This window comes from Gossypium raimondii, chromosome 11 (genome assembly GCF_025698545.1).
Source record: "Gossypium raimondii isolate GPD5lz chromosome 11, ASM2569854v1, whole genome shotgun sequence".
Lineage (NCBI taxonomy): Eukaryota > Viridiplantae > Streptophyta > Magnoliopsida > Malvales > Malvaceae > Gossypium > Gossypium raimondii.
Genome location: NC_068575.1, coordinates 44,980,149 through 45,007,329, shown reverse-complemented (window position 1 = coordinate 45,007,329; position 27,181 = coordinate 44,980,149). Strand labels below are relative to the sequence as shown.

General features: G+C 32.3%; 1 protein-coding gene across 1 annotated transcript; it reads right to left on the bottom strand.

The window, feature by feature from the left end:
• Nucleotides 1–219: 219 nt before the first annotated feature.
• On the bottom strand, nt 220–3,005 carry LOC105803665 (bifunctional nuclease 2). Its single transcript, XM_012636011.2, has 9 exons — nt 2,648–3,005; nt 2,378–2,557; nt 2,202–2,254; nt 2,052–2,108; nt 1,684–1,749; nt 1,531–1,602; nt 1,083–1,192; nt 908–999; nt 220–708 (listed from the first exon to the last, which is right to left on the bottom strand). Exons 1-9 carry the CDS (start codon nt 2,913–2,915, stop codon nt 662–664), a joined length of 945 nt encoding a protein of 314 aa, XP_012491465.1. The 5' UTR covers nt 2,916–3,005; the 3' UTR covers nt 220–661.
• Nucleotides 3,006–27,181: the final 24,176 nt, after the last annotated feature.

Below are 27,181 nucleotides of genomic sequence, written 5' to 3'. Positions count from 1 at the left end.
TATTTTTTATTCATTGGCGCCTATCTAATAGGCTCCAATGAAAAAAGTAGCCCATCTTGGTAAATATTTTTTCTGACACCCTATTTCAGTAAATTTTTTTTTTTCAACCTATTTATGTAAAAAACCCTGCTATCGCCATGCACGGAGAGGAAGCTTATGCGTTGTGGGGAGATAGACAGTGAAAGGACGCCATTGCCAAAACAGGCGGATATTTACATATGGTGAAAAACATCATATCCTTTTCTACTATACGTCATATCATCACAAAGTACAAAGAAAGTCAATGGTAGGCAGCTCCATGTATAATTAGAATATTTATAACCTTCGTGATCATGGATATGCACTGTCCTAGTTACCCCTAATCTTATAGGCAACATTTCTAAATTGAATATGTACATTATTTACTATAGTTTGTAAAACATGATTATGCATCCATTCCACTTCCAGGAATGACTCCTCAGGCTTAACTAGAACAGTGAAGGTTCCACTCTCAGAGTAATGAGTCTCGAGCCTCGCACCTTCCTCAAGCTCTACAAACTACAGCATTTTGAGCATTAACTGAAACACCAGAACTAACAACATAAAAATGCAAAAAGAATTCGATCACAAGCAAGCCAACCACCACCAATGAGTGTACAACCGTGGATACATCAGTAAACAGTTACTGGCCATGATCGCGTAGCTTCATTAATTTCTCTCTTAACTTTGCTGCAAGAAATTAAATAAATATAATTTTATCTAGTGTTAGTAAGCAAGAGCTTCAGTATGTCAAAACAAAGGAATGAAAAAAAATAGCATTGTGACTACTTCATTTAATAAATTTATAATTGAATAGAAACAGAATATTCTCTCTTTTTTGCCTTCTGGTGTGTTTTTTGGTCAGAAGATGGTATTTTATTATTATTACCTGCATCAGTGTATCTTTCTTCTTTGACAGCTAAATCCATATTCCTCACCAGATCCAGCTCCTCTAATAGTAAATCAGGACCATCTGCAGCACTGGAAATATATAACCATGCTTAGAGTCACTATGTGCCACACAATTAGAAGAGAAGACAACAAAGCCGGAATAAGCAATATACCTGTCAAGAGATACATCATAAGTAGACTTTTTGTCACGCACTCTGCCCATCCCGTAGCCAATTCTAATAGCATCTGCCAAGACAATTTGTTTGTTCACATATATTGGAGCCTGCATACAGGAAAAACAGATTAGAAGCTTTGGATTGAACCTTGAAAGAGCCGTTTGTCATTGGAATGAGAAAGGCAGATTGCAAATTGGAAATACTGGACCATCTGACCACAGTTCTGGAATTATCAGCATATGCACAAAAAATGCGAATGCAACTACTTACATATGTAAAATGCCATACTTAATACTGACCAATCTACTCAAACTAAATAAGGCAGTCTTGTTGAGACTTTATACTGGTGCAAGTCAAGACAGGGAAACGGTGTAAGACTAGAAAGCAAGCAATTCCCTCTCATATCTCATTGTAATTGCTTTATGAATAATATTCCCATACGCACCTTGCATCTGTTAGCCACATTTATGGCATCTGAGGGTCGTGCATCCACAATTATGACATCATTTTCCCCTGGCTGTAAACATAAGAATAATAAATCAGGTTCCTGTATCACACCAAGGAAATATAAATATACACACAAGAATCTTTTAATCACCTTGCTCAAATACAATTTCGCAAAGTAAGTATTGACAACTCTTTCTGTAATTCTCACCATTTTAACCTGAAATGAAGACATGTAAAAATCAATGAAAAGAGATGCTTACACAACAAAGTGTCAAGTTTTCCTAGGTTAAAGCTAGTAACTCGGTACGAGTAAAAACCAAGTATATTGGGCTTTGTTATCCCCTTTCTTATTTTACAAATTTTTGTTACTTATCTCCCTCCAAGTTCAACACTCGAGAATGTTCTTCAATAGACATGCGATGTAAAGAAACAACTAAAGCAACTCAGCAAGCGACCGATAAAAGCTAGAAAGATTTCAACAGGTCTTAATGATACAGGAGAAAAAAACGAAATCCATACTTCATATCCGAGCTTCTCCACAACATTATTAACAAGCTGGAACTGATCAGGGGTATCCTGAAAAAAATTTAAAAATAACATAATGTCTAGAAGTTTATACAATGAGTCATTAATAAAATCTTAAAATAAAAGTAACAGATTAATGAGTACCCCTTTATCATCTCCCCAAAAGGCAGCTATGAGTTTTTCCACAGAGAACTCCCCTGCAACATTAGATTAATTAGAATTAGTAAGAAAATAGATCCAACCAACAATGATAACTAATTGTAGTAAATAAGAATAGGGTAGAATTGTTCATTTATTAATGATAATAATTATTATTATACCTACAACAATGGGTAGCAAGAACTCCCCATCACAAGGAATCTTAAGAAAAATAGTTGGACTGGGAAAGCGACTGAGAAAGGCCTGTCCTATTGAAGTAATTTTAGCTCTGGACATGGGAAACACTCCTTTTACGTCCTGTTGAAATCCATGCCTCCACATCCGGTAGTGTAAAATAGTTTCTGCACCTCCAAAACGAATCAAAACTCCAAATTATCTCCAAGAAAAAAAATCAATGGAAATTGAAAGATAAACGGGAGGCACTCGTAAACCTGAGACGAGAAGAGAAGCTTCGAGAAACTGATGATCTCGATTGTCGCCATTACTAGGTTGGGGGCGGAAGCTACCATAGGCGGAGTGGCAAGAAACGACGACGGGTTTAGGAGAAGGGCGGCGGCGTTTCGTCGTAAAATGCGAACACAAGGAGGAGGAGCGGAGGCAGGAGGAGGAAGCGGTTGGATAAGGAGAAGCAGCAGTGTATTGGTAGGAGGAAATCGAAACAGTGGCGATTGTACGGACGTAAAGCTGAGCACCAAGCATTATGTGGGAAACGGGGAGAGATAGCGATAGGATACTGAGAAAAGAAATGAGTTTCTTCGATTAGGAGATTTTGTTTCTTTTTCTTTTCTTTTCTTTTATGTTTGACGGGAAAATAAAGAAAGTTGGTATTCATATAGTGTCAAGGGTTACATTACTGGAGAAAGGTTTAATTTAAGATTTGGCCCTTGAAGTATAACTTTTTTTCTACCTTGGTACTTAAATATTTTTTTGTTCCAATTTGGTACCTAAAGTATGTCTCCATTATATTTTTTAGTTCATTTTTGGCAGATGTTAAAAAAATATCTTATAGCCAATGACAAAATGCCACATGACATCTTTATATAAAAAAATATTTTTATTAAATCTATGCTTTTTTTACTTATATAATATAAAATTAATAAAAAATTACCAAAATGGTATCCAATCCCATTATTTACGAAAATGGTATGGTATGGGTGGTCGAGGGTGGTGGAGAGGCGGCACCACCCTTGTTTTTTAACCCCAATCATTAGTCTGTTATGCAAAAAAAAAATTTAAGGGCGGAGGGGACCTGACAGGCAGTACCGGTGGAGACACCCTGACAGGTAGCACCGCTTTGCGCTGAAGAGACAACCTGAACTGAAAATGTTTTCTTTATAAGAGAGCAATGGTCCCCTCAACTAGGAAAAAAAACAAAGAAGCAGCAGCTAATGAGAAGAAGGGGAAGAGGTAACATAGAAGAGAAGAGAATAAGGGTTTTGAGAGGTTTAGTATTATTTTTGTAATTTTATTTTGGTTAGGTTAAGATTTTAAAGGGAGGAGACAACATATTTTAATATTTATTAACAGATTGGTTTAAGGTGAAAGCAACGTTAAAATATGTTGTCTCCTCTCTTTAAAACCCTAACCTAACCAAAGTAAAATTATAAAATAACACTAAACCTCTCAAAACCCTTATTCTCTTCTCTTCTCTGCTGCCTCTTCCCCTTCTTCTCCTTAGTTGCTGTTGCTTCTTTTTTTTTTCCAATTGAGGGGACCATGACTCTCTTATAAAGAAAATATTTTCAATTTGGGTCATCTTTCCGGCGCAAAGTGGTGCCGTCTGTCAAGGTGCCTCCACCGGTGCCGCCTGTTAGGTCCCCTCTGCCCTTAAAAAACTAATTTTGTTTTTTTTGCATAACAGACTAATGATTAGGGTCAAAAAATAATGGTGGTGCAGCCTCTCCACCACCCACACCATACCACTTTCGTAAATAATAAGATTGGGATACCATTTTGGTAAATTTTTTATTATTTTTATATTATAAAAGTAAAAAAAGCCTTAAATCTACATATACATTAAAAATATAAAAATGGAAATAAATATATAAAAATTCAAAATATATATAAAATCTAGAAAAAAAAAGCATATAAACCATAAAAATTATAAATGTAAAATTTATAGAAAAAATATGATAATTGAAAGTAAATTAGTTGAAATTAATAATATTATTACAAAAATGTAAAATTTTTAAAAATATTAAAATTTTATTTTATTTTTAAAGTTTAAAAATAATTTTATAATTATAATTTTTTAAAGTATTTAAGTTTGAAGTTTTTTGCAATTACTTGAAATTTAAATACCTTTTTTAAATTTTTATAACAATTTTCAATTTTTATATATTATTTTAACTTTTTAAAGTTTAAAATTATACATTTTAGAATATTTTTGAACTTTTATATATTATATATGATTTTTTTACATTTTTAATCAATATGATATATATAATATTAAAAAATAAAAAAAATATGTGGTGTATTCTAATAGTGCCACGTGGCCGGTCAACATAATCAACACTAGTCAATGTTGGTCAACGACCGATCAACGAAAACTCTTTTTACTTTGGCCGATCATTGACCGGTGTTAACCGGTCATATGACACTATTAGAAGACACCACGTCTCCTTTTTTATTTTTTTAATATTATATATATCATATTGATTAAAAATATAAAAAAATTATATATAATATATAAAATATTATAATGTTTAAAATTGTTATCAATATCTTATTAAGTGAATGTCCATCATGACCAAGATAAAGTTTTAATGTACTTTAAATTCTAATAATTATTAGAATTAGATCTCTACTTCTTTTATACATCTTATACCTATAAATAGAGACTACGATGAATCATTGTAATCACCAATTTTGATCAATAAAGTATATTCTCTATTGCTTCCATATTTTCTTTGTTCTTTATCCCTCTATCTCTCTTTATTTTATAACAAAATAATTATTTTATAAAATTTTATAAAGTCAAAGTAATGTATAAAAATTAGACAATGTTATAATTTTTTAAAGTATTTAAACTTCAAGTAATTGCAAAAATAAAACTTGAAATTTAAATAACTTTTTAGAATTTTATTTTAAAACTTTTTAAATTACAATTTTTATAATTTTACAATTTTATATATTTTTAATAATATTATTAATTTCAATTAATTTATTTTAATTATCCTATTTTTAATATATATACATTTAATAAAAGAAAATATTTATTTTACATAAGATGACATGTGAAGTTTTGTGATTGGATATAAGTTTTTTTAACATCTGTCAAAATGGATTAAAAAATGTAAGGGAGACATACTTTAGGTGTCAAATTTGGAAATGATTGGTACTTTAAGCACCAAATTGAGACAAAAAAATGTAGTTATCAAAATAAAAAAATAATAATATGCTTATAAGGTCAAATTGTGAATTTAGCCTTGGAAAAATGCCTACCTTACACCCCATATATACAACACGTGTTTAAATATGTGGGAGGAATGAGAGTGTTTCTTTTTTTTCCTTTTTAGATAAAAGGGTAAACTACAGAATTCATCATCTAACTCTTATAAGTTTTCCTTTTGGGCGCCAATAAAAAAAGTTTGCATTTTAGGCACGATCATTAAAAACTATTTTTATCTTGGTCACTTGCTAGTATCTCAATGTTAGTGTACACTCATTTTAGTCACCCCATTTTAGTGGCTGAATGGTAAATAGTTTGGTTTCAATTTTGGTTCACTTAAGTTAGAACTGACTAGTTCCTTAGTGGGAGACAAATGATTAGTATCAGATGATTATTTGGGGCTTTGGTAGCCATGTGTAAAAGGGGTTATATATATGTATAAGAAGGATCCTTCTATAGGCAGAATTCTTCTCAATTCGGTTTTAGTTTATTCTCTTTTGCGTCGTCTTCTTTGGTTGCTCCGAAGAAGAGAAAGTTAAGGAAAGTCCTGTATGGGGTAGTGATCGTGAGGTTTGAGCCCAGGAAGTAGAGAATCCGATGAGCTGGTAAGCTACTCAATGTTTCTGTATTCGTGGATTTAAGAAACAAAAAGTACTGATTTCTAAAATCTTTGAAAAGCTTCTACATGTTACTGGATTCTGAGTTTTAAAGTTTGAATACTTTTGGTTAAACAGATATATTGGTGGTCATGTTTAGCTATCAGGACGAAGGAGACTCTGGCGTTTGGAAAAGCTAAGTTGACGAGGACGAAGGATAGCGGGTGAGTTTCAGTACTCCACTATGTGAGATGTTATTCTGGTTGTGGATCTACTTGTATGTTCTGTTTGTATGTTCAGCAAGTTCAGTTTGAATTTTATGGTTGTTTATGACTGCGATGAATGAGAAAGTTAGGTATGCATGAAGCTGTGAAATTTCACGAATGTTTGCAAATATGTCCTTGAAATGCATGATAGAATTGGTATGTGGTGCATTCCATGTTATTATAGTAGCGTAATTTTATGCGTGAAATGTATGTTTATAAAATGCGAAGTACGGAGGGAAGTATTGGCGGGTTAGTTGAAGATAGGAAAATTGGCGTAATGGAGGAATGGACAGGTTTAAAGGGGACTTGAGGAGGTTTGACGAAATAAATTATCTACAAGCCCTACGGAGCGACACTATAACACCCCTAACCCTTCTTTGTCACGAATTAGAGTTACGAGCATTACTATACAATCGAAACATTATAATTAATTTCATTCGCAATCATAAACATAACTTTAACCATTCATACATGCACATATTGTCCCTAAATCGAACCCTCAAGGCCATAAAAATACAAATCGGGACCAATTTGAAATCATTTGGAAAGCCTAAGAAAAATTCATAAAAATTTAAAAATAGGGGTCACACTATAACACCCCTAACCCGTATCCATCGCCGGAACAGGGCTACGGAGCATTACCAAAATATATAGAACAAATACATACATTTCATATTATTTAACATTCATGTCAGAAATTATTCATAAAGTCCCTAATATGAGCCCTCAAGGCCCAAAACATACATTAGAAGCAAGTCGGGACTAAACGGGGTACTCAGAGAATATTTCGTAAAATCTCAAAATTTTTCTAAGGTGTAGGGGACACACGCCCGTGTGATTCACACGGCCATTTGACACACTCGTGTCTCAGGCCGTGTGGGCATTCGAAATAGGGCATACGGCCGTGTCCCAGCCCGTGTCTGTACCCATGTAACTCTCTGACTTGGGTCACACGGCCAAGTCACATACCCGTGTGCTAGGCTGTGTGTGGGTGCAGGGATTACACAGTCAAGCCACACGCCTGTGTGCCAGGCCGTGTGAAAAATCCTGAGCATTTTGTTTTAAAATTTTAAGATGCAGGGGCACAAGGCCAAAACACACGCCCATGTGCTAGATCGTGTGTCACACACGGCTGAGACACACACCCGTGTCTCTGTCCGTGTGGACAAAATAAGGCCATTTCTAAGTCTTACTTCTCACTCAAACATGTCTTCCACCTAGATTAATACTTAAACACATTCACAAACCATATCAAAGCATTTAAAACAAACCAAAACCATGTCTTAAATTTGACATATTACACATACAACCAATGTGCTCTTAGGCACCTCAATAGACAGTTTATTAATATGTCATTCCAAAACTTATACTTACCTAGATTCCAAATGAATATATGTATAATCAAATTCATACTTCAAACATGAGAATATATATATATATATATATATATATATATCAAACATGATCATTTCAAGCCATTCCAATGACTAATTACAACCAAAACATTTATATGCCAACATTTGGCCAAGTTAACCTATACATGCCATTATAACAAAAGTTACTTTACTAAATATACCGAGATGAGCTGATGGATAGTTTGATGATATCTCCGCCAAGCTTTTAACCCAACGAGCCTCCGAATTACTATAGAACAGAGGGAAATAAAACAAAGTAAGCATATTATGCTTAGTATAACAGGAAGTTAACTTACCAATCATTTACATTTACCTTTAAAGTATAACGGGAAGTTAACTTACCAATCATTTACATTTAAAGTAAGCATGCATAATTCATCCAAAGAAATTTGGCAATTTGCCTAAACACATATAACCTCAAGAAACATATTAGTCATGTATTTCATGTGAACATCAAGAAACAAGGATGAGCTCTTCATGTAACAATTTTCATATACATAAGCTTTCCACATCATATATCCAGATAACATGTACATTTCCATAATAATTCATCTCAAGTTCAGATTATTCCATGTCGGAACTTTACCCGTTGAATTTATTAGAAATATCGATGGATACACAGGTAGTACACTTGAAGTGTACAAACTGTAATTCATCAATTCACATTTAAGAGTGCTTGTTGAAGCACATAATGTAACGCCCCTCAGTTGAATCCATTGCCGAAACAGAGTTACGAAGCATTACCGGAGTTTACAAATTAATTATCAAACATATCATTTCATCTAGCATTCATATTTGAAACCAATCAAAATCAAAACATTAATGAGCCAACATTGGCCAAATTAACTTATACATGCCATTATAACCAGAATCAAATCATTCAAAATTACTGATAGAACCAATGGATAGTGTGATAAAACTTCGACAAGCTTCCAACCCAATCGAGCTTCCGATAATCTGAAAAGTAAAGAAAAACAAGTACGTAAGCAATAAATGCTTAGTAAGCTCGTATAAACTTTAATCATGTTCATTCATTTCAAATATGAAATTTATAAATATCAAGAATAATTTAATATTGATACCACAATGCTCATGTGGCTATATTCATCAACTCATAGGGTATATAAATCCACATCATCACTTGTACATATTATCCCAAGCAATATAGGATTTTAAACAACTTTATACTCATCCGAATTTCTTTATTTTTATTTGCATTTCTTTACTTTCCACGCTTATTCTATATGCCTGACACACATATCATAAACATATCATTCAACCATGGTCACAAGCTAATGCATTTAACCAAAGCATTTTTTGTAACGCCCCAAAATTTCTAATTTCATTATTGTAAAAATATGACACAAATATCTGTCAGCTTTAGTGGTTACGTGTTCTGGGAGTGTTTGGGAGGTCCCAAGTTCAAGCCTTCGCTTGGGCAAATTTTGGTATTTTAAATGAATTAGGTCTTACTCTTGTGTAGTAGGCTTTTATTTGATTGTTGGGTAAATTACATCAGAATGGGCCTATTGGTCTGGTGGTTAAATGGTGTGTTATTATGGTGGAGGTCTTGTGTTCGAATCCTATACAGGCAAGGGTATTATTTTTTGCTCAGATTTCGGGATAGAGTTGTGTAATAGGGGATTCTGAGTAGTGGATGTATAGTGGGAATTAGGGGAGAAGATTAAGGGATTTTGGGGGTTATCGAGATTTTATTTTTTTTCCCATAACCGAATTTTGACTCTCTTTTCCAAAAAAAATGTTGTCGTCTATTCTTCTCCCTCTCCTCTTGCCGAAATTCTCTGAGTTTTTCCATCTTTCTCTTCTTTTCTTCTTCTTGATTTTTCCCTAATCCATTTATTTTCCTTCGTTTTCGCACGCGGTTAGTGCTCGCTTAGTTTCGGTAAGTGTTTCTCTTTGTTTCTGTCATGAATCTCTTAACGACTGAAGTGATAATATTTTTTCTTTGCGATTTAGGCTTAGGGGGAGGCTCAGACTGTTGAATTTAGTGTTCTCGTCTTAATAATAGTTAAACAGATGGTTATCGTTGGTGGTAAGTTGGGTTTCTGTTCGTTCTTGGTTTTCAATTCGCTTGTAAACCAGTTAAATCGATGTTGAGTATCTTGATTATAGGCTTTGGAGTGCTCGGGGACTATTTTAGCACCAAACAAAACCAGGTGTGTACCCGAAACACAGAAAATAGGATTTGGTGAAAAGCCGAAATTACTTGCTGTTTGGACAGCAGCAATAGGATAATTTTGAAAAATCACCATAAATTGTGGACATCAAATTAGAGGATTAAAAAATATGGAATTAAATCTTATTGAGTCTAGTTTCTCATAGAAGAAACGGTGTAAGTAATCAAATTGTAAATCGTGAGATATAATAAGTTTCTGAGACAAGGTCAGAATGAATTGGGGTTCCCCTGTTCTGACTTTGGAAAATCATAAAAAATTGGAGGAATATAATTAGGGGTTAAAATTTACATGTTTAAATTATTAATGAGTCTATTTTCAATATAAATAAATGGTAGCATCATCCAAATTTTTTACTAAGAGATAATTAATTTTTAGCAAAGAAAGGTCGAAGCTGTCAGATAACAGAATAAGGGTAAGATTGAAGATTTTACTCTACTTATTGGTTGAACCAAAAAATCTGAAAATTTTATGGTAGAAAGGTATTTGAGTCCAATTTCAAAGACATTAAGTGAACCTTAATTTGGAATTCTGTAGCTCAAGATATAAATAATTTAGTAATAGTGACTCAAGTAGACAACTTTGAAGGAACATATAAGTAAATAGTGAAAACATATATGAATAATTAACTAACACATGTTACATTAAAAATGGATCACGTGGCCAAGGCCAATTTGGGCCGAGTGGGCCACATGGGCGTGTGAGCCCATTTTTCTGAAAAGTTCTGTAAGGTTGCACTGGTCGCCCAAGTCGACTGTGGACCAACTGTAGGGTCGGTAAGCTTTACTTAAACCTCTATATGTGTGATCTGTCTGTCTGATTTCTATACCAAGCATGACTTATGATATCTGAATGTATGTACTATTAATTGCATAATGGCATGACTTATTTTGTATGTTGCATTGCATCGGGGTAGGTTGATGATATTTGGAGGAAGTGACTGAGAGGCTGTTAAGCCTATTATCTGGCAACTCAGCTACAACCTTCTGATTATGTGTTGCATTTCGGTACAGCATGGTGAGTAGGGATGGGTGGGTTGATTTAATCCCCACATGGTGTGTAGGGATGGGTGGGTTGATTTAATCCTCACATGGTGTGTAGGGTTGGACGGAGATGGTGTGTAAAGGCTGGTGGGTAGGATTCTGATTTACTGTATCTACATTCTGTATCTGATATGGGCCAATTCCCTAATGTATTTCTGACACTGTATCTGAATAAGCTAAGGCCAAAACTGATTCTGTGATGGGCACGAGTCCCAGACTATATCTAACTGAATTTTGTTTATTATCTGTATGCATGTTTTATGTGGGGATTACACACTGAGTTTGCGAAAACTCACATTTTCTCTGTTTGATCTGTACAGGTAATCCCCAAACTTGACGGGTCGATGCAGTGGAGGACCCGACGGTGGTCACACATAAATTTTAGACTATTTTCCGTTAATGCCTAGAATTTATTACTTATTTGGGTTTTTGATGTATCTTCTGGACTATGGACTGGTTGGCTTTAAATTTGGGACTGTATACTGTTTTTAATAGATTTTTAAAAACTGCAACTCCACAAAACACGGTTTTTCCCTAAAAACTAAGGTTTTTCGTAAATAGAAACGATTTTCCCTAAATTAATTGGTTACAAAAGCTTCCACTAAGAGACAAGTTTTAAAGCAAATCAACTAGTTTTTTTTCGAATTAAATAAAAGCTAACTTACTGTAACGGTTTTTAAACTCAAAAATCTTATCTTCAAATCCCTTTCCATGTGACATCGCTAGATTCAGTCATAACGTTTAGGCCGGGTTTGGGGTGTTACATTTTTCGAATTGATCACATGATAAGTCATTTCATAAAAATTGCATAATTTAAACCTTACCACTTTTTCATGAGCACTAGCATATTTTCACTTAAATACTTACCAATTCAATGCATTATATAAATAATCATATTACCATTCAACCAATAGCTTGGCACTTGCCTAAGCATCAAGCAACAACACTGGTTAGCGTATTTGCACATTTTACATCTAAATTCAACATTGATAAACTTATTTTCTCATCATGTCACCCTTAAGTTTATTTCTCGTCTCAACATACATAATTTCTTTGTCAAATACAATATAATCAATAAACACACTTCCTTCAGATTAATATCAATAATAATCTACAAATTTTTCAATTCAATCACATAAGTCTCTTACCATTTCTTACTGAACCGAAGAATGGCTTACAGATATGAATGCATCGTTCTTTTTGTGCCATAGTCCAACTATGGTCTTACACATGCATTGCCATGGCCCTGCCATGGTCTTACATTTGTAGTGTCATAACCCAGTTATGGTCTTATCCGTCAATTCATCATTTGCCATAGAACGATTGTACTCAATCCCGTGTTCAATCCAAACTGAGTATTAAATTCGATACATTTAGTTCATGCTTTCTATTCACATTTTCAAATTATATTTCACAATCACGTTTCTTTTCAATGGCTCAACTGATTCATTTCGTTCGATTTAACTTTTCAATTAATTACCCTTATTAACAGACTTAGACTTTGGCGGATACATGGATCCAACCAAACACACTAGATTGACACCCAGTGCCTCATCAGATAGTTCGAAGAAAAGTTGACACCCAGTGTCTCATCGGCCTAGCCGAAGTAAAGTGATACCCAGTATCTCATCGAATCTATCCGAAGTAAAATAGTGACACCCAGTGTCTTATCGACTCGAGGTCGGAGTATCCCTAAACTCTTTCAATCCTATGGCATGCCAACTATATCCGACTCAGCCCGACTAGTTAATAGGGTTTCCAATTCAATTCAAACTCACTTTCATTTCAAAATTTACTTTCAATATCAAATTCACTTTTTCATTTACTAATCAAAATTCAATTCAATACTAACACATATTTCTCATTCAATTCAAAACTAAGAATATAACACACATATATATATAATATACATCACCAAATAACATTCGCTTTAATCAAAATTATACAGAATATAGTTCATACGAACTTACCAGGCTAAATTGCAGAAATACCAAAATATAGGGACATTTTGGTAATTTTTTATTTCCTCGATTTTCTGCTCGATCTTGATCTAAATTAATATTTCATTCAATTTATTAATTTAGATAATAAAACAATTTATTTCATGCAATTTGGTCATTTTGACATTTTACAAAATTACCCTTAAAATTTTACTTTTATTCAATTTAGTTCTGAGCCTAAAACATGCAATTTAGCCATTTTAATGAAAACCCATGCTAGTTGAATATTCATATATTTTCCTCCTCCTCTCCATTTCACATCCTTAATGTAAATAACATGCTTATATGTAATATTATCTATAACTCTACTATTTACTTATGTTCATATCAAAGCTGTCCACTTGAGTCATAGTCAATAAATCATTTATATCTTGAGCTACAGAATTCTAAATTAAGATTTGCTTGATGTTTTTGAAACTAGACTCAAATATATTTCTACCATAAAATTTTCAGAATTTATAGTTTAGCCAATAAGTGCAGTAAAATCTTCAAATTTATCCTTGTTCTGCTATTTGACAGCTTTGACATTTGCTTACTAAAATTAATTATCTCTTAGTACAGGGTTTGGATGATGTTTTGTTTATTTCTCTTGAAAATAGACTCATCAATAATTTAAACATATAAATTTAAACCCATAATTATTTTTTTACAATTTTGATGATTTTCCAAAGTTAGAATAGGGAACCCGAAATTATTTTAACCTTGTCTAACAAAATTTATTATATCTCATAATATACAAATCCATTGCTTACATCGTTTCTTCTATGAAAACTAGACTCAATAAAATTTAATTTCATATTTTATTCAACCTCTAATTCCATTTCTACAATTTTGGTGAATTTTCAAATTCAAACTACTACTGTTGTCCAAAACTATTTTAGTGTAAAATGTTGATAACCAAATTTATAACACCCTCCTTTCGTTTCTCTATAATATTTCTCATCACTTCCTCTTACTTCCTTCATTAACATATCAAGAACATAGAACCTTATATAATAAAACTCTACTTTAACATCAATTTCATACTTTTTCAATAATCTCAAACTCAAAAATATATTGAAATCTGATGTTCTTACCTTGTCCTATTGACTTCAATCTTTAACTTGATTTTGTAACTAATTCACTAACACTTAACATTCCATTTAAACTTCCTAACACAATACTTTATTTCACACATAAACTTTTGTACACTTTACAATTTATTCTCTTTTCTACTACTTCAATATACCATTTTAATTTTCATATATAATATTAGCACATCCACAATTAATTCAACTAATTAAGCATACTCTATACATGATTAAAATTAAATAAAGTAAATTTCTTGAAGTACTTACCTTGTCTCTTTAATTTCCTCACTTTTTCTAGCATTTTTTCCAAGATGATATTTTAACTCTCTAACGTCTCTACTTCACTTCTTTTGGGTGGTTGTGAAAATTTCCAAAGAATTTGAGAGAAAAGGTGAAATGTCATAGTAAAGGACCAAATTGTAAAGAAAAGAAAATTTCCTTTTCTTTCTCTTCTTCTCACGTTGTAGCATGGAAAGATGAAGAGAATTCTTCATCTTTCTTTGCTTATATACTAAATATAATAAAAAAATAAAAAAATAAAATCTCATTAAAATATTATTAAAATAATATTTATCTAATTAAATAATCATAAAATATTATCAAAATATCTCTAATATCATCATTGCCTTCTAGAATTCTCTCTTTCTAATTGACCATCTTGCCCTTCATGATCTTTTAAAATTCCATCCTTGAGTCATCACTTAATTTGGTAAAATTACGATTTAGTCCCTCATAATTCTTCACCTATTCAATTTGGTCCCAATTCATCCATTTCCTTAGTTTCTAAATCATTCCACCCTTAAAAGATTTTCACTATTGGTCCTTTAAATTTTTCATATTTACACTTTAACCTCTCAAATTTTGAGTATTTACTCTTGGGCAATAAAACTTTTCTCACTTTTACGATTTAATCCTTTCTTGCATTAATATGTCATAATATACTTCCCAATGTTGCCATAACTCAAAATTTCTCTTTTTGTCACTTTGTTTCCTTATTTTATTATATCAAAGATACTATCTTACTTTCTTACTGTAGTAAATTTCGGGGTATTACACATAATCGGGGAGCTCTCTCTCGAGCCATATAACAGGAAACTCATGGGAGCCATGTAACGGGAAGCTTATCTGGGCTGTATAACAGGAAGGTCATAAGAGCCATAATCAGGAAGGTCATACGAGCCAATAATGGGTAGCTCCGAAAAACCATTAACGGGAAGCTCTGGATAGCCATATATCGGGAAGTTCAAGCGAGTCATATCAGGAAGCTCCGGAGGGCCATTAATCAAGAAGCTCACAAAGAGTCTTTAATCGGGAAGCTCACAAAAAGCCATATAACGAGACGCGCATAAGAGCTGCGGTGTGCCCACAACACATGCAGGATCACAACCGATCAGGATGCTCCGAAGAGCTATTAACAGAAAGCTCGCAATAACCATATAATGGGAAGCTCGAGAGGGCTAATAACGGGATGCTCTTTAGAGCTATGGTGTGTCCACAACGTATGCAGGACCACAACCAATACGAAAAATCTTGTATCCATCGAATTTCATTTATTCAAACGGAACTTGACATTTATCAAGCTTTGTCGGATATGTAATCAATTTCATATAAATAGAAATTACACAATTCACATATACAACATTAAATTCAAACATATAAATGCATAATTTAGTTACACGAACTTACCTCAACAAGTGTTCGTGTATTTTTAATCTACTAATCTGATATCTTCTCTTTTCCTCGTTCTAACTCTGTATTTGGTCTATTTGGATCTATACGAGTAAATTTAACTCAATTTAATACAATTCATATTCAATTCAATTTAATTAACATCTTAGTCAAAATTACCATTTTGCCTCTATACTTTTTAATTAATTTCGATTTTGTCCCTAGCCTCGGAAAATGAAATTCATGAAATTTAATCCTTATTCCAAGCCTAGCCAATTTTTACATGTCACAATAACAGCCCATGTATTTCATAAATTTCAAAATTGTTCCATGAATTTTACATCTTTACAATTTAGTCCTTAAATCACAATTTCATAAAAATTCACTTTACAAAAGTTGTTTATCTATCAACAACCTTTCATTTTCTACCATAAATTTCATAATTCATGCATATTCATCCATGGAAAAAATCCTAACACTTTGATAACTTTACAAATTAATCCCTGAAATAGCTAGATTAAGCTATTACAATATCGGAAATATGAAAAATATTAAAAACGGGACATGAAAACATACCTAATTGAGCCAAAACAACTTGCTTGAGCTCAACACCCAAAAACTAGGGTTTCCATGTCTTTTAATTGGGAAAGATGATATAAAATGATGATATTAGATATTTATTTTATTTATCATCTTTTATTTATTTACTTTCCAATTTAGTCCTTTTCTTTTCTTAAATTTTCATGGATGAATGATCATACTTATCTACTAACTCCTCTTAATGGTCTATTTGCCATATAAGGATCTCCAATTTTGAATTTCATAGCTATTTGATACTTATAGCTACCAGAATTCAACTTTTGCACTTCATGCAATTTGGTCCTTTTAGCAATTAAACATGTAATTGGTAAAATTTTCTTAACAAAATTTTCATACGACATTCCTATCATAATACAGGCCATGCAATAATATTAAAATAAATTTTTCCTTCTGGACTCGGATTTGTGGTCCTGAAACCACTATTTCGATTTTACTGAAAACGACACACGGCCATGTGGCCAAGACGTGTGCCTCACACGGCTGAGACACGCTCTCATGTCTCAGGCCGTGTAACCTTCAAACTAGGGACATACGGTCATGTCCCTACCCATGTTCTCACACATGTAACTCATTGAGTAAGGTCACACGGTTGTGTCACACGCCCGTTTGTCAGGTCGTGTAACTCTCGAAATAGCCCCACATGCCCGTGTTTCAGGCCGTGTGCTAGGCCATGTAACTAAATAACTTGCACCTTAAGCATTCAACAGGTGACACATGACCGTGTTGCTAACTTATATGTCTCACACGGCCGAGTCACACGCCCATATCTCTCGCCCTGTGGATTTAAAATATACCTTAAACAACAAGTTTACCATTTCAAGCTTACTTGGGCCTTAAGCAATTCAAATATCAATCATTTAACCTATCCAAAATACAATTAAACATACTCAAAACATACCAAAACAATCATCCTAAGTCCTAAATGTAACACCCCTACCCGTATCCGTCGCCGGAATAGGATACGAGGTATTACCATATTTTACTGAATAATTTTTTTACTCAATATAACCCATTTATAAATATCTAATCCTCCCTGCAAATTTTAAACCGAGACCAAGCCAACACAACCAATCCATTTCAACATATTTTCAAGATAGATTTATTGTATTCATAAGATAATCTCATCACATGCCAAAACCAAAATTTGTTAGCCATACCAATGGCTAACCATACATTCATTCCATATTAACATCTACTTTACTAGCTTATACATGCCATTGATTTCCAAAATAAAGTTTCTTTATGTACCGAGATCTTGAGGTTGATAGTGCGATGCTTCTCCGACCAAATCCGACCTCCAGAGCTCTTAACACTACAAAACAGGGAAAAAAAGCAGGTAAGCACTTTGTGCTTAGTAAGCTCATGTAACAGGAATTATACTTACCTAATATTTTTAATACAATGCAATAAACATTCATACATCCATTCAACACATTATTCCCCTATCATGCACAAACTCAACATTCAAGTTAGTTCAATAATTTCCATGTATCAATAATATATATATCATGATTGATGAGCTCATCACTTCCATGATTTCCATTTCCTTGTTAATTTTCCATATTTATCCCGTTGAATTTCTCGGAATTTCGATGGATTTTCAGAAGTACACCTAAGTGTACAAATCCGGGTCCGTCGATTCATATTCATGTGCGCACATTTCCATTTCAGAGAGCACACTCCCGCGAACCTCATCCTTACAGCGGGATTACCAGTCCAGGCTAAATCCCCTGTAATATAAACTCATAGAGTATTGTCGGGATTACCGGTCGAGGCTAAATCCTACAACGACAATTACTCTAATGAGCTTGGATCTGAATTACATCCAGGCTAAATTGAGACCCTAATTGGATTACCCGTCCGGGCTAAATCCATTTTCCACATATTCTTCGGGAGGGCTATATCAGAATAGGATCACCCGTCCGGGCTAGATCCTTTTTACCGTCAATTCTTTTTCAGAGATCCATTGAATTTTCCTTCCATTCAACCGGGATTTATTTTCTCTTTTCATCAAGAATACCAATACTTCATCAATTATCATACAATAAACATCCAAATCATATTCACATCAATAACAAACATTTCAAGCATTTAGGAATATAATTCAAGTTACACGAACTTACCTCGACACTTGTTCGTAACCAAAAATCTACTAATCCCAAACTTTTTCTTTTCCTCGATCTTGCTTCGTATTTGAATTTTCCGGATCTAAATAAATAAATTTAATCATTAATCTAATACATTTCATGTTCATATGTAACATTCTCTATAATTCCATTATTATTTATAGTGCATTCAAAGCTGTCTCACTGAGTCACAGTCACTAAATTATTTATATCTTGAGCTACGGAACTCCAAATTAAGATCTGCTAATTTTCCCTGAAACTAGACTCATATATCTTCTTATCATAAAATTTTCAAAATTTTTGGTGTAGCCAATAAGTACAGTTTATTCTTTAAAGTTTCCCCTGTTTCACTGTTTGACAGTTCCAACCTCTCTTCACTAAAAATTAGTTATCTCATAGTACAGAATTAGGATGATGTTTCTATTTGTTTCTTCTGAAAATAGACTCATTAAGGATTCTAACCATATAAATTATAACTCATAATAATTTTAGTACAATTTTAATAATTTTCCAAAGTCAGAACAGGGGAACCCAAATTCATTCTGACATTGTCTCACAAAATCTATTATATCTCATGATTTACAATTCCATTACTTACACCGTTTCTTTTATGAGAAACTATACTCAATAAGATTTAATTTCATATTTTATTTATCCTCTAATTCGATCTCTACAATTTTTGGTGATTTTTCAAAGTTAGAGTACTGCTGCTGTCCAAAACTGTTTTAGTGTATCATGTTAATTACCATTTTTCCCTAAGCTTTCAATAAATGATAATTTCATCCCTGCTCAATTAACCTCTCAATTGAGCTGATTTTTCTCAATTAACACTTTATCCCATCACTTTAAACTACTTTATAACCTTTGTAAATCAGAATTTCAGCACTAGACTTTGATTCCAAACATTTTCACAATTAGGTCCTGCAAATCAATTTCTATTGAAATTACCTAATAAAGTCATCTCATAAACAAATTAAAGCTTCAATTTCATCCTATTTCATCATAAAATTCTAGCACATATTCATAGCAACTTTCAAATTCATTCACAAAATCAAAAACTAATGAATTTAGTAATAGGACCTAGTTGTAAAAGTCTTAGAAATACAAAAATTACAAGAAAAAGGCAAGGATTAACTCACTTGGTGCAAAAATTATGAAAAACCAGCTTGAATAAACCCTTAGGACGTTTTTGGCTGATGAGAATGCAGAAAATATGAAGAGAATTCTAGATATTCCACTTTAGTCCTAACTTTTAAAGCAATTTTTGCAATATTCCAATTTTACCCTTAATTCTTCAATTCTCCTGATTTTTCTCAGCTATTGCCGCCCAAAATATCTTATTTTGGGGTTATTTTCAATTTATGTCCCTCCTCATTTAACAATTGAGCTATTTAATCCTTCTAGTAACTTTTACACCTTTTTCAATTTAGTCCTTTTTACTTAATTGACTACCCAAACATTAAAATTTTCTAACGAAATTTTTATACCATATTACTAATATTTCATAATTATTTATAAAATTATTTTTGACTCAGTTTTACGAGATCAAAGTCTCGATACCTTATTTTTACCCAATTTATTCAATAATTTCTTTTTCTAACTAACCACTAAATCGGTAAAATTTTTCTATCGATATTTTCATACGATTTTCCTATCATATCAATATTTATGCAAAAATATTAAAATAAATTTATCCTTAAATCGGATTTGTGGTTACGAAACCACTATTCCGATAACTTTGAATTTGGGCCATTACACTAAACAATGTACCCTCATTGGTACCACATTTAATATCATCAAAACACATCAACAATGCATCATCCAAACCAAATTTTAAAGCATGCCAAAATCACTCAATTTAACCTAATGTATAGCTACTTTAGTTGTCAAGCTTTATATTGTACACACATATCAAGCCTTGGGTCAAACACATACTAATATTTAGCTTCAAACACAAATATATACTTATATACCACAACCATCATTATACTTATAACCCAATTTACATCACATTCACAAAATAACCAACAACCCGAGACACCCTAGGTACATGCCATTACAAAATTAAACATTACCACACTTGAGATCGGGATTGTTGTTGGATGTTGAGTCGGCGATCAAAAGAGAAGTACCTAACCTGCACACGAAAAACAAAATCGCACGCTGAGTAAAACTCAGTGATATTTCTATAATCCGAATATTTAAAGACATGATATGATACATGAATGCTCAAATTGAATAATACATTTATACTACTATCTATGCATACAATTACAAGATATCACCATTTCAATTTCATGTATATTACCACATTATTTCATGCTATACTAAATTTTCACATGTATTGATACTTAATTGGTTTTAACAATATCTCAATTCACATCACTTACTATACAAATAGGTTTTCATATATTAAACAACAATTCTCTTGTACATTGGCACAAACCAATCCATGTTCAATCCATGAGTGCATTACTCATATATCTCATTTTTGTTCACAATATAATTCACATTTCATTTTTCAATCCACTTTCTCATTTCCAATTCACAAACTTTGCCATTTCAATATCAATTTCATATCTTTGTTATTTAATTGCCCCTATTAACACAACCCGGACTCTAACGGATACACAGATCCAAGCAACACATCAGTTTGACACCTAATGCCTCATCGGATAAATCCGAAGTAATAATTGCGCCCAACACTATATAAATTGACACCTAGTGTCTCATCGGTTAAACCGAAGCAAATTGGCACCCAATGCCTCATCGATTCAAAGTCGAAGAAATCCCAAAACTCTTCCTATCCTATGGCATGTCATCTATATCCGACTTAGCCTGAAACAGTTAATAGGGTTCCATTTCACTTACAAATACATCCAATGTCCAATTCTCATATTTTCACATTATCACATTTAAACATATATTCATTTCAATTTCCATATAATCAATACATTCATAATATATACCAAATCAATCCAATTCAGTCAATTATAATTTCAATTCTATCTCAAGATACTAAAATACTCACCGAACTACTTACCATATGCAATAATTCAAAATACAATTATTAACTAGGTTCGGATTATAGAAACACAAATCGTGGATTTCGAGCTATTTGACTTCGATTTTATCCTTTCCTTTTTTAGTCAAGGATTCGGTACAATATTAGCTACGAATTAAAACAATTAAAATACATTAATACTACACAATTCAATTGCACATTAAATATTTCAATTTTACTCAATATTTGCTTAAATTTCAATTTAGTTCTTAAACCGAGACTAATTTTTAATCTTTACATTTAATCTTATATTTTATACTCATATCAATTTAAACAAAATTTAACTCTCTATTCCAATTTTACCCTTTAAATTTCAAAATTTTCACACTTTAGTCCCTATTGCTCAAAATTAACAATTAATTCTACAATTTAGTCCTTTTTCATTTCTAACTTAAAATCTATCAATTTAATCCCTAATACTAAAACTATTCAACAATAACAACATCTAAAATCTTAAGCAATACTAAGAATTTCAACATGAGTCACTAGCCTTAAGTATCGAGATTCCAAAAACATAGAAATTATAAGAAAATGGACTAATTTGTCTAACCGATTGAAGTTTGAATATTAAAACCCTTAAGTTATCGTTCTCCTTCTTTTCTTTCTTTCTTTTCTTTCTTTTCTTTCTTCTTTTTCTATTAATTTGCATGCAACCACTTTCTTTTATTATAATTTCATTTACTTATTATATAATACATATATACATACATTTATTTTTACTTAATAATTTCTATAACATATAAATATATATTAAGTTTACATATATAATGTATATAAATATTTCATTAATGTCGTCCACTCAACAAGGTAAATGTCTATTTACCATTTTAGTCCTTTTAATTTATTTCAATCTAGAAATCAACTTTTAACCTTTACGCGATTTAGTCTTTATATCTTAATAATTCTTAGTTTCACAAAATTCACTTAACTAAATTTTAATTAATTACTAAACTAACCTCATAAATATTAAATAAAAATATTTACGGGCTTGCTTTATGGAAACGCAGTCCCAATTTTATTTTTCGACGCCCTAACTATCGGGTCATTACAAAGCGAAACCTCGAAAGAGGTTCATTGATTCTTCAGAGTCAAAAGTCCATGGCGAGCCATGAGATGATCCCGTGGTGAACAGGTACGTCTTATGGTGAATTAAAGTCCTCTAACATAACGGTTATGGCGTGTATGGGAACGTAGGCAAGTATGCTAATAAGAGGTCCCGCCAAAAATGCGAAGGCAAGAGGAACTGGTGAAAGCATTTTGTACATGAGTATATGTAGAGGAAAGGGGTATTTCCTTCAAAGAATTTGCGAATAAGTATCTGCCATGAAGAGTCCGTCAGAGGTAATGAGTAAGCCAACACTAGTTATGGGAAAGCAAGACGGTTCTTCAGATTTTAATTCTACGTATTTAATGGCAAAGAGATAGCCAAAAAAGGGAAGTTCACCAAGGACTATCTTAAAAGGAATGTCCGTCAAGGATTGTCTTAAAGACGGGAATGCTTGTAAGGACCATATGTCCTATAAAGTCCATCAGAGACTAACGAAGGAACAGAAAGTCCACTAAAACTAACTGATTAAGGGGATGTCTATTTGGGCTCTTTAAATAAGGGAAAGTTCAATAGATTATCTTACTAGTATAATTTCATGAGAATGGAGTGGCGATTGCACTATCCACCAAGTCTTATATTCGAAGGCCACATATGAGGAAGTAAGAAAGTAGGTTTTTCCTCTGGAAAGGTATGTGTGCAAGCCAAATTATAAGAAGGGAAATTGTCGGGATGAAATGTAAATTAGTACTGAGTTCGATGTTAAATGAAGGGATCAGTGTAAGATTTCTGCCATGGTGATGAGAAATTTGCAAGTCCACCAAAGGTAATTGATAAATTGTATATCTGTTGGCGTGATTATATTCTGATGAGTCAATCCAACAAGGTAAAAGGAAAGTTTGAGATGGAGCTAAACAAAGCCAAGACCTAAAAAAAAGGTGTAAAAAAGAGTATGATTACGTCTAAGTTTACCTTGATATGTCCGAAAATGATTCGTTCAAGAAGAACAAATTAGTGTTGTCTCTGCCAGTCAAAGTACAAAATCTCGTATGAAACCCAAGGAATTTAATTATTTGCATTAGCTCTTTATTTCCCGATTTATTTCCTGAGACTTCGAAAGTCACTTATGAATACTGTTGTATAGATTCTCACTAAGTTCACGTGAAATTATCGGTATTTTGTCTTAAATGCAGGGTCTAGGAATGACTCGAGGATTGTGTAGAGGGACCAAGGCAGACACAACCAAGTCCACGGGAATAGCATTGTAGCTGTTTCATGCATATAGAGGGGTACCCTTAGAGGCTACGACTCAGGGGTTGAATAAGTGTATTTATACCAAATTTAAGTTTCAAGTCTTAGTAAATATTTATATACGGACCTAGTTAGGCAAAATGATTGTAAGAACCTTAGTACTTGTATAATAGAAAATTTATTTGAAGTTTAAATTCTAAAACATGTTATTATCTAAGAGATTAGAATAAAGTGGCATGATAAGTATGGGTTTAAACTTTGGCGTTGTTAAGTCTGTAAATATTTCAAGTTAGAAAGGTTGTTAAGTAATATGGTATAATTGTGACATTTGGTATCCAGACCCAGTGATCGGATCGGGTATACGATGTTAGAAAAACTTTAGTAAATTTTCACTTTGGTCACTTATTTTATCTTTTTTAATTTTCTTTATTTCTTCTTCTTTTGGACTCAATTTTATTTATTTTTCATTTTAAGGAAAAAGACTAGGCTTTATAAGATAAACTTAAGTTTTACAAAAATAAAAAATCATTTTATCTTTATAGTTTTTTATTTTTTTGAGTTAATTTTCGTTTTTCAATAAAAGGGAAAAACTAGGGGTTTCTGAGGAATTACCTAAGTTTTATAGGAAAAACTTGAGTTTTATAGGAAAAAACCATTTTATCTTTTTAATTTCATTCTTTCCTTTTTTAGAATGGAATAAATACAAATTTTACAAGAACTTTGCTCCAATGTGCAATTTGATACATAAATTTTGATTTGGTACAATTATACATATGAAATTAGAATTGTGATTCATATGTATACATAAAGCTTTGATTTTGATTCAATAGTACACTTTTAAAGAAATGAATACATACATTTATTTTCATATTGGATGAGCATAATTGCTTGTGTATGCAATATATCAACGTAAAATGGTGGTAATTCGATGATATTGTTATTGATTTGTGAAAATTGAATCAAATAAAAAAATTGTATAAAACTGCAAAATCAAAATCCATGTATCATTTGCACATTGAATCAAAGTTTATGTATAATTTTGAGATTTATCCTTTTAGAATTAATTTTAATTTTTTAGTAAAGTAGAAAAACTTGAGTTTTAAGGGAATTACTTGGATTTTTATAAGAAAACCTTGGAGTTTTACAAAGAAAAACTATTTTATATTTAGATTTTATTTTTAAAATTAAATTTAGTGTTTTTAGTAAAAGGAAAACAAGTGAATTACCTAGGCTTTTACAGAAAAAATATGGGCTTAATATTTGTAGGTGAATAACTCAATTCTTAATACAAAATCAGACTTTTCACTTTTATAAATAAAATTAATTTTTTAAAAAATTGAATCACCAAAATAAAATTTATTAAAATTAAGTGAGTGCAAAATAACATTAAATTAACAACTACTAAAAATAATTTTTAAGGAATATCTAAAATACAAACTTTGTTTGGATGCTCAAAATAAAATTTATAAAAATCTGTTTGGACAGCAACTAAATAAAATGTGAGGAGCATTTTAAATTTGAATAATGTGGATTTTCGAAGCTTATCTTTGTACGTGTGAGGACCATAAAGTTATGTTTTCAAAAATATCTTATGCTTAGCAGAATGGATATTACTAATTTTTGTTTTTTAATATATTCTTTTAGCAAATAAATAGCATTCTCTTCTTTGTTTTTTTAGTGCAAGGAAAGTGGCATTTTTTTGAAAACAGAGGAGCCCAAAAGCAGAGCAATTTTCTAAACCACACATATAATCATTCAATTATAAAATGTTTAGAGCACTGAAGAAGAAACTCAAAAATTTAAAAGGAAAAGGAAAACCTCAACTTTGCCTTGTTTCATTCGGGCTCTGTTATAGTCAAACTAAAACTCTATTTGTTGAGTAGAAATACGATAGATCTGACTTTTAGCGTTATCATACAGTAGCACAGGGATGGATCCTCCGCGTCCCTCTTGAAATTTTCAGATTTTTGAATTATATATATAAATTATCATGTATTTTAGATTTAGTGTCCACATCGTATAATATTCGCATCCCTTGCTCAAATTGTAATTCATATAATTAAGAGATATTGAGGCATTTCATATTGCGAAGTTGATTGACAGTGGTGAGCTTGAAGCTAACAAAGAGAAAAATCATGACGGTACTCTCCAACGTCCAGGCGATACCCAATGAGGATCTCATTTAGCTTCTCTTAATAGCTTAATGAAGATGTTCGATTTCATCTGTGTTGTATTACGAAATATCATCAATTCCGACAACCTTACTCAAAAAAGTGAAGCTGATAGAATATATGATGCAATGACATCCACTGAATTTGTTTTCATCTTGCCTTTCATGATTGAGATGCTTGGAATCACTGATGATCTCTACCAAGCATTGCAGTATAAATTGTAGGATATACTAAACGTGATGTAGCTGATGTCATCAACTAAAATGTGTAACACCCCAAACCCAACTTTAATAAATAAAACTTAAACATTCCAAGCCATTAAAACATCATAAACACCCATCCAAACCAATCGTTTGAAAAACAACGAAAATCCAAATAACAAGTACATAATAACATAAATTCAGACAACCATTAAAGAAGTTCAAACAAAGATGACCAAGCTCCCATTACGCCTAGCTGTCTAAGCCAGTAGGTTACCTGAAATTCAGTCAAACAGACAAGATGAGTTTAACTCAATGCGTGTAACTCACGCATTAAATCAACCAAAATTATTTATATATGTATATATAAGTTAAGTGTTCAATTCCTCTTTAGTCAGAATGTTGTCAAATTCGAATACGAAGTCAAATATAGATGATATTCAGTATAGTTACAGACCGGATCAGATACAGATTCAGAACAGATCAAATATAGATGCAGATTCCTACCCCCATCTGCTACAGACCATCTCCAACCGTCCAACACACCATATAGGGTATCAAGTATCCATCCAGCCCTACACACCACTTAGTGTCGGTATGACACATTTCAGAGTGATTGCAGACTAGCTGCCAAATCAAATCACGATAATTTGCCATAATAAGATATAAGCTTGTGGCTTAGCCACTAAAACCAGCAGATTATTAAACTGCCCTCACTTCCTCCTTTACACAATCTCAACCCAATGCAGATGCAGATTTAACAGACATCATACAAACGTATACAGTGATACCAATCCAAATCATAATCATGCAATGTTGTTGCACTTGTCAGATTTCAAGTCAATATATGTATGTAAACAACAG

Excerpts from the sequence above, each read along its gene's own strand:
- LOC105803665 (XM_012636011.2), bottom strand. The coding sequence starts at position 2,915 with ATGCTTGGTGCTCAGCTTTACGTCCGTACAATCGCCACTGTTTCGATT. Across the intron at positions 2,558-2,647 it reads AGCTTCTCTTCTCGTCTCAG|AAACTATTTTACACTACCGG; the intron begins GTTTACGAGTGC and ends TTGGAGGTGCAG. Across the intron at positions 2,109-2,201 it reads TTTGGGGAGATGATAAAGGG|GATACCCCTGATCAGTTCCA; the intron begins GTACTCATTAAT and ends AATTTTTTTCAG.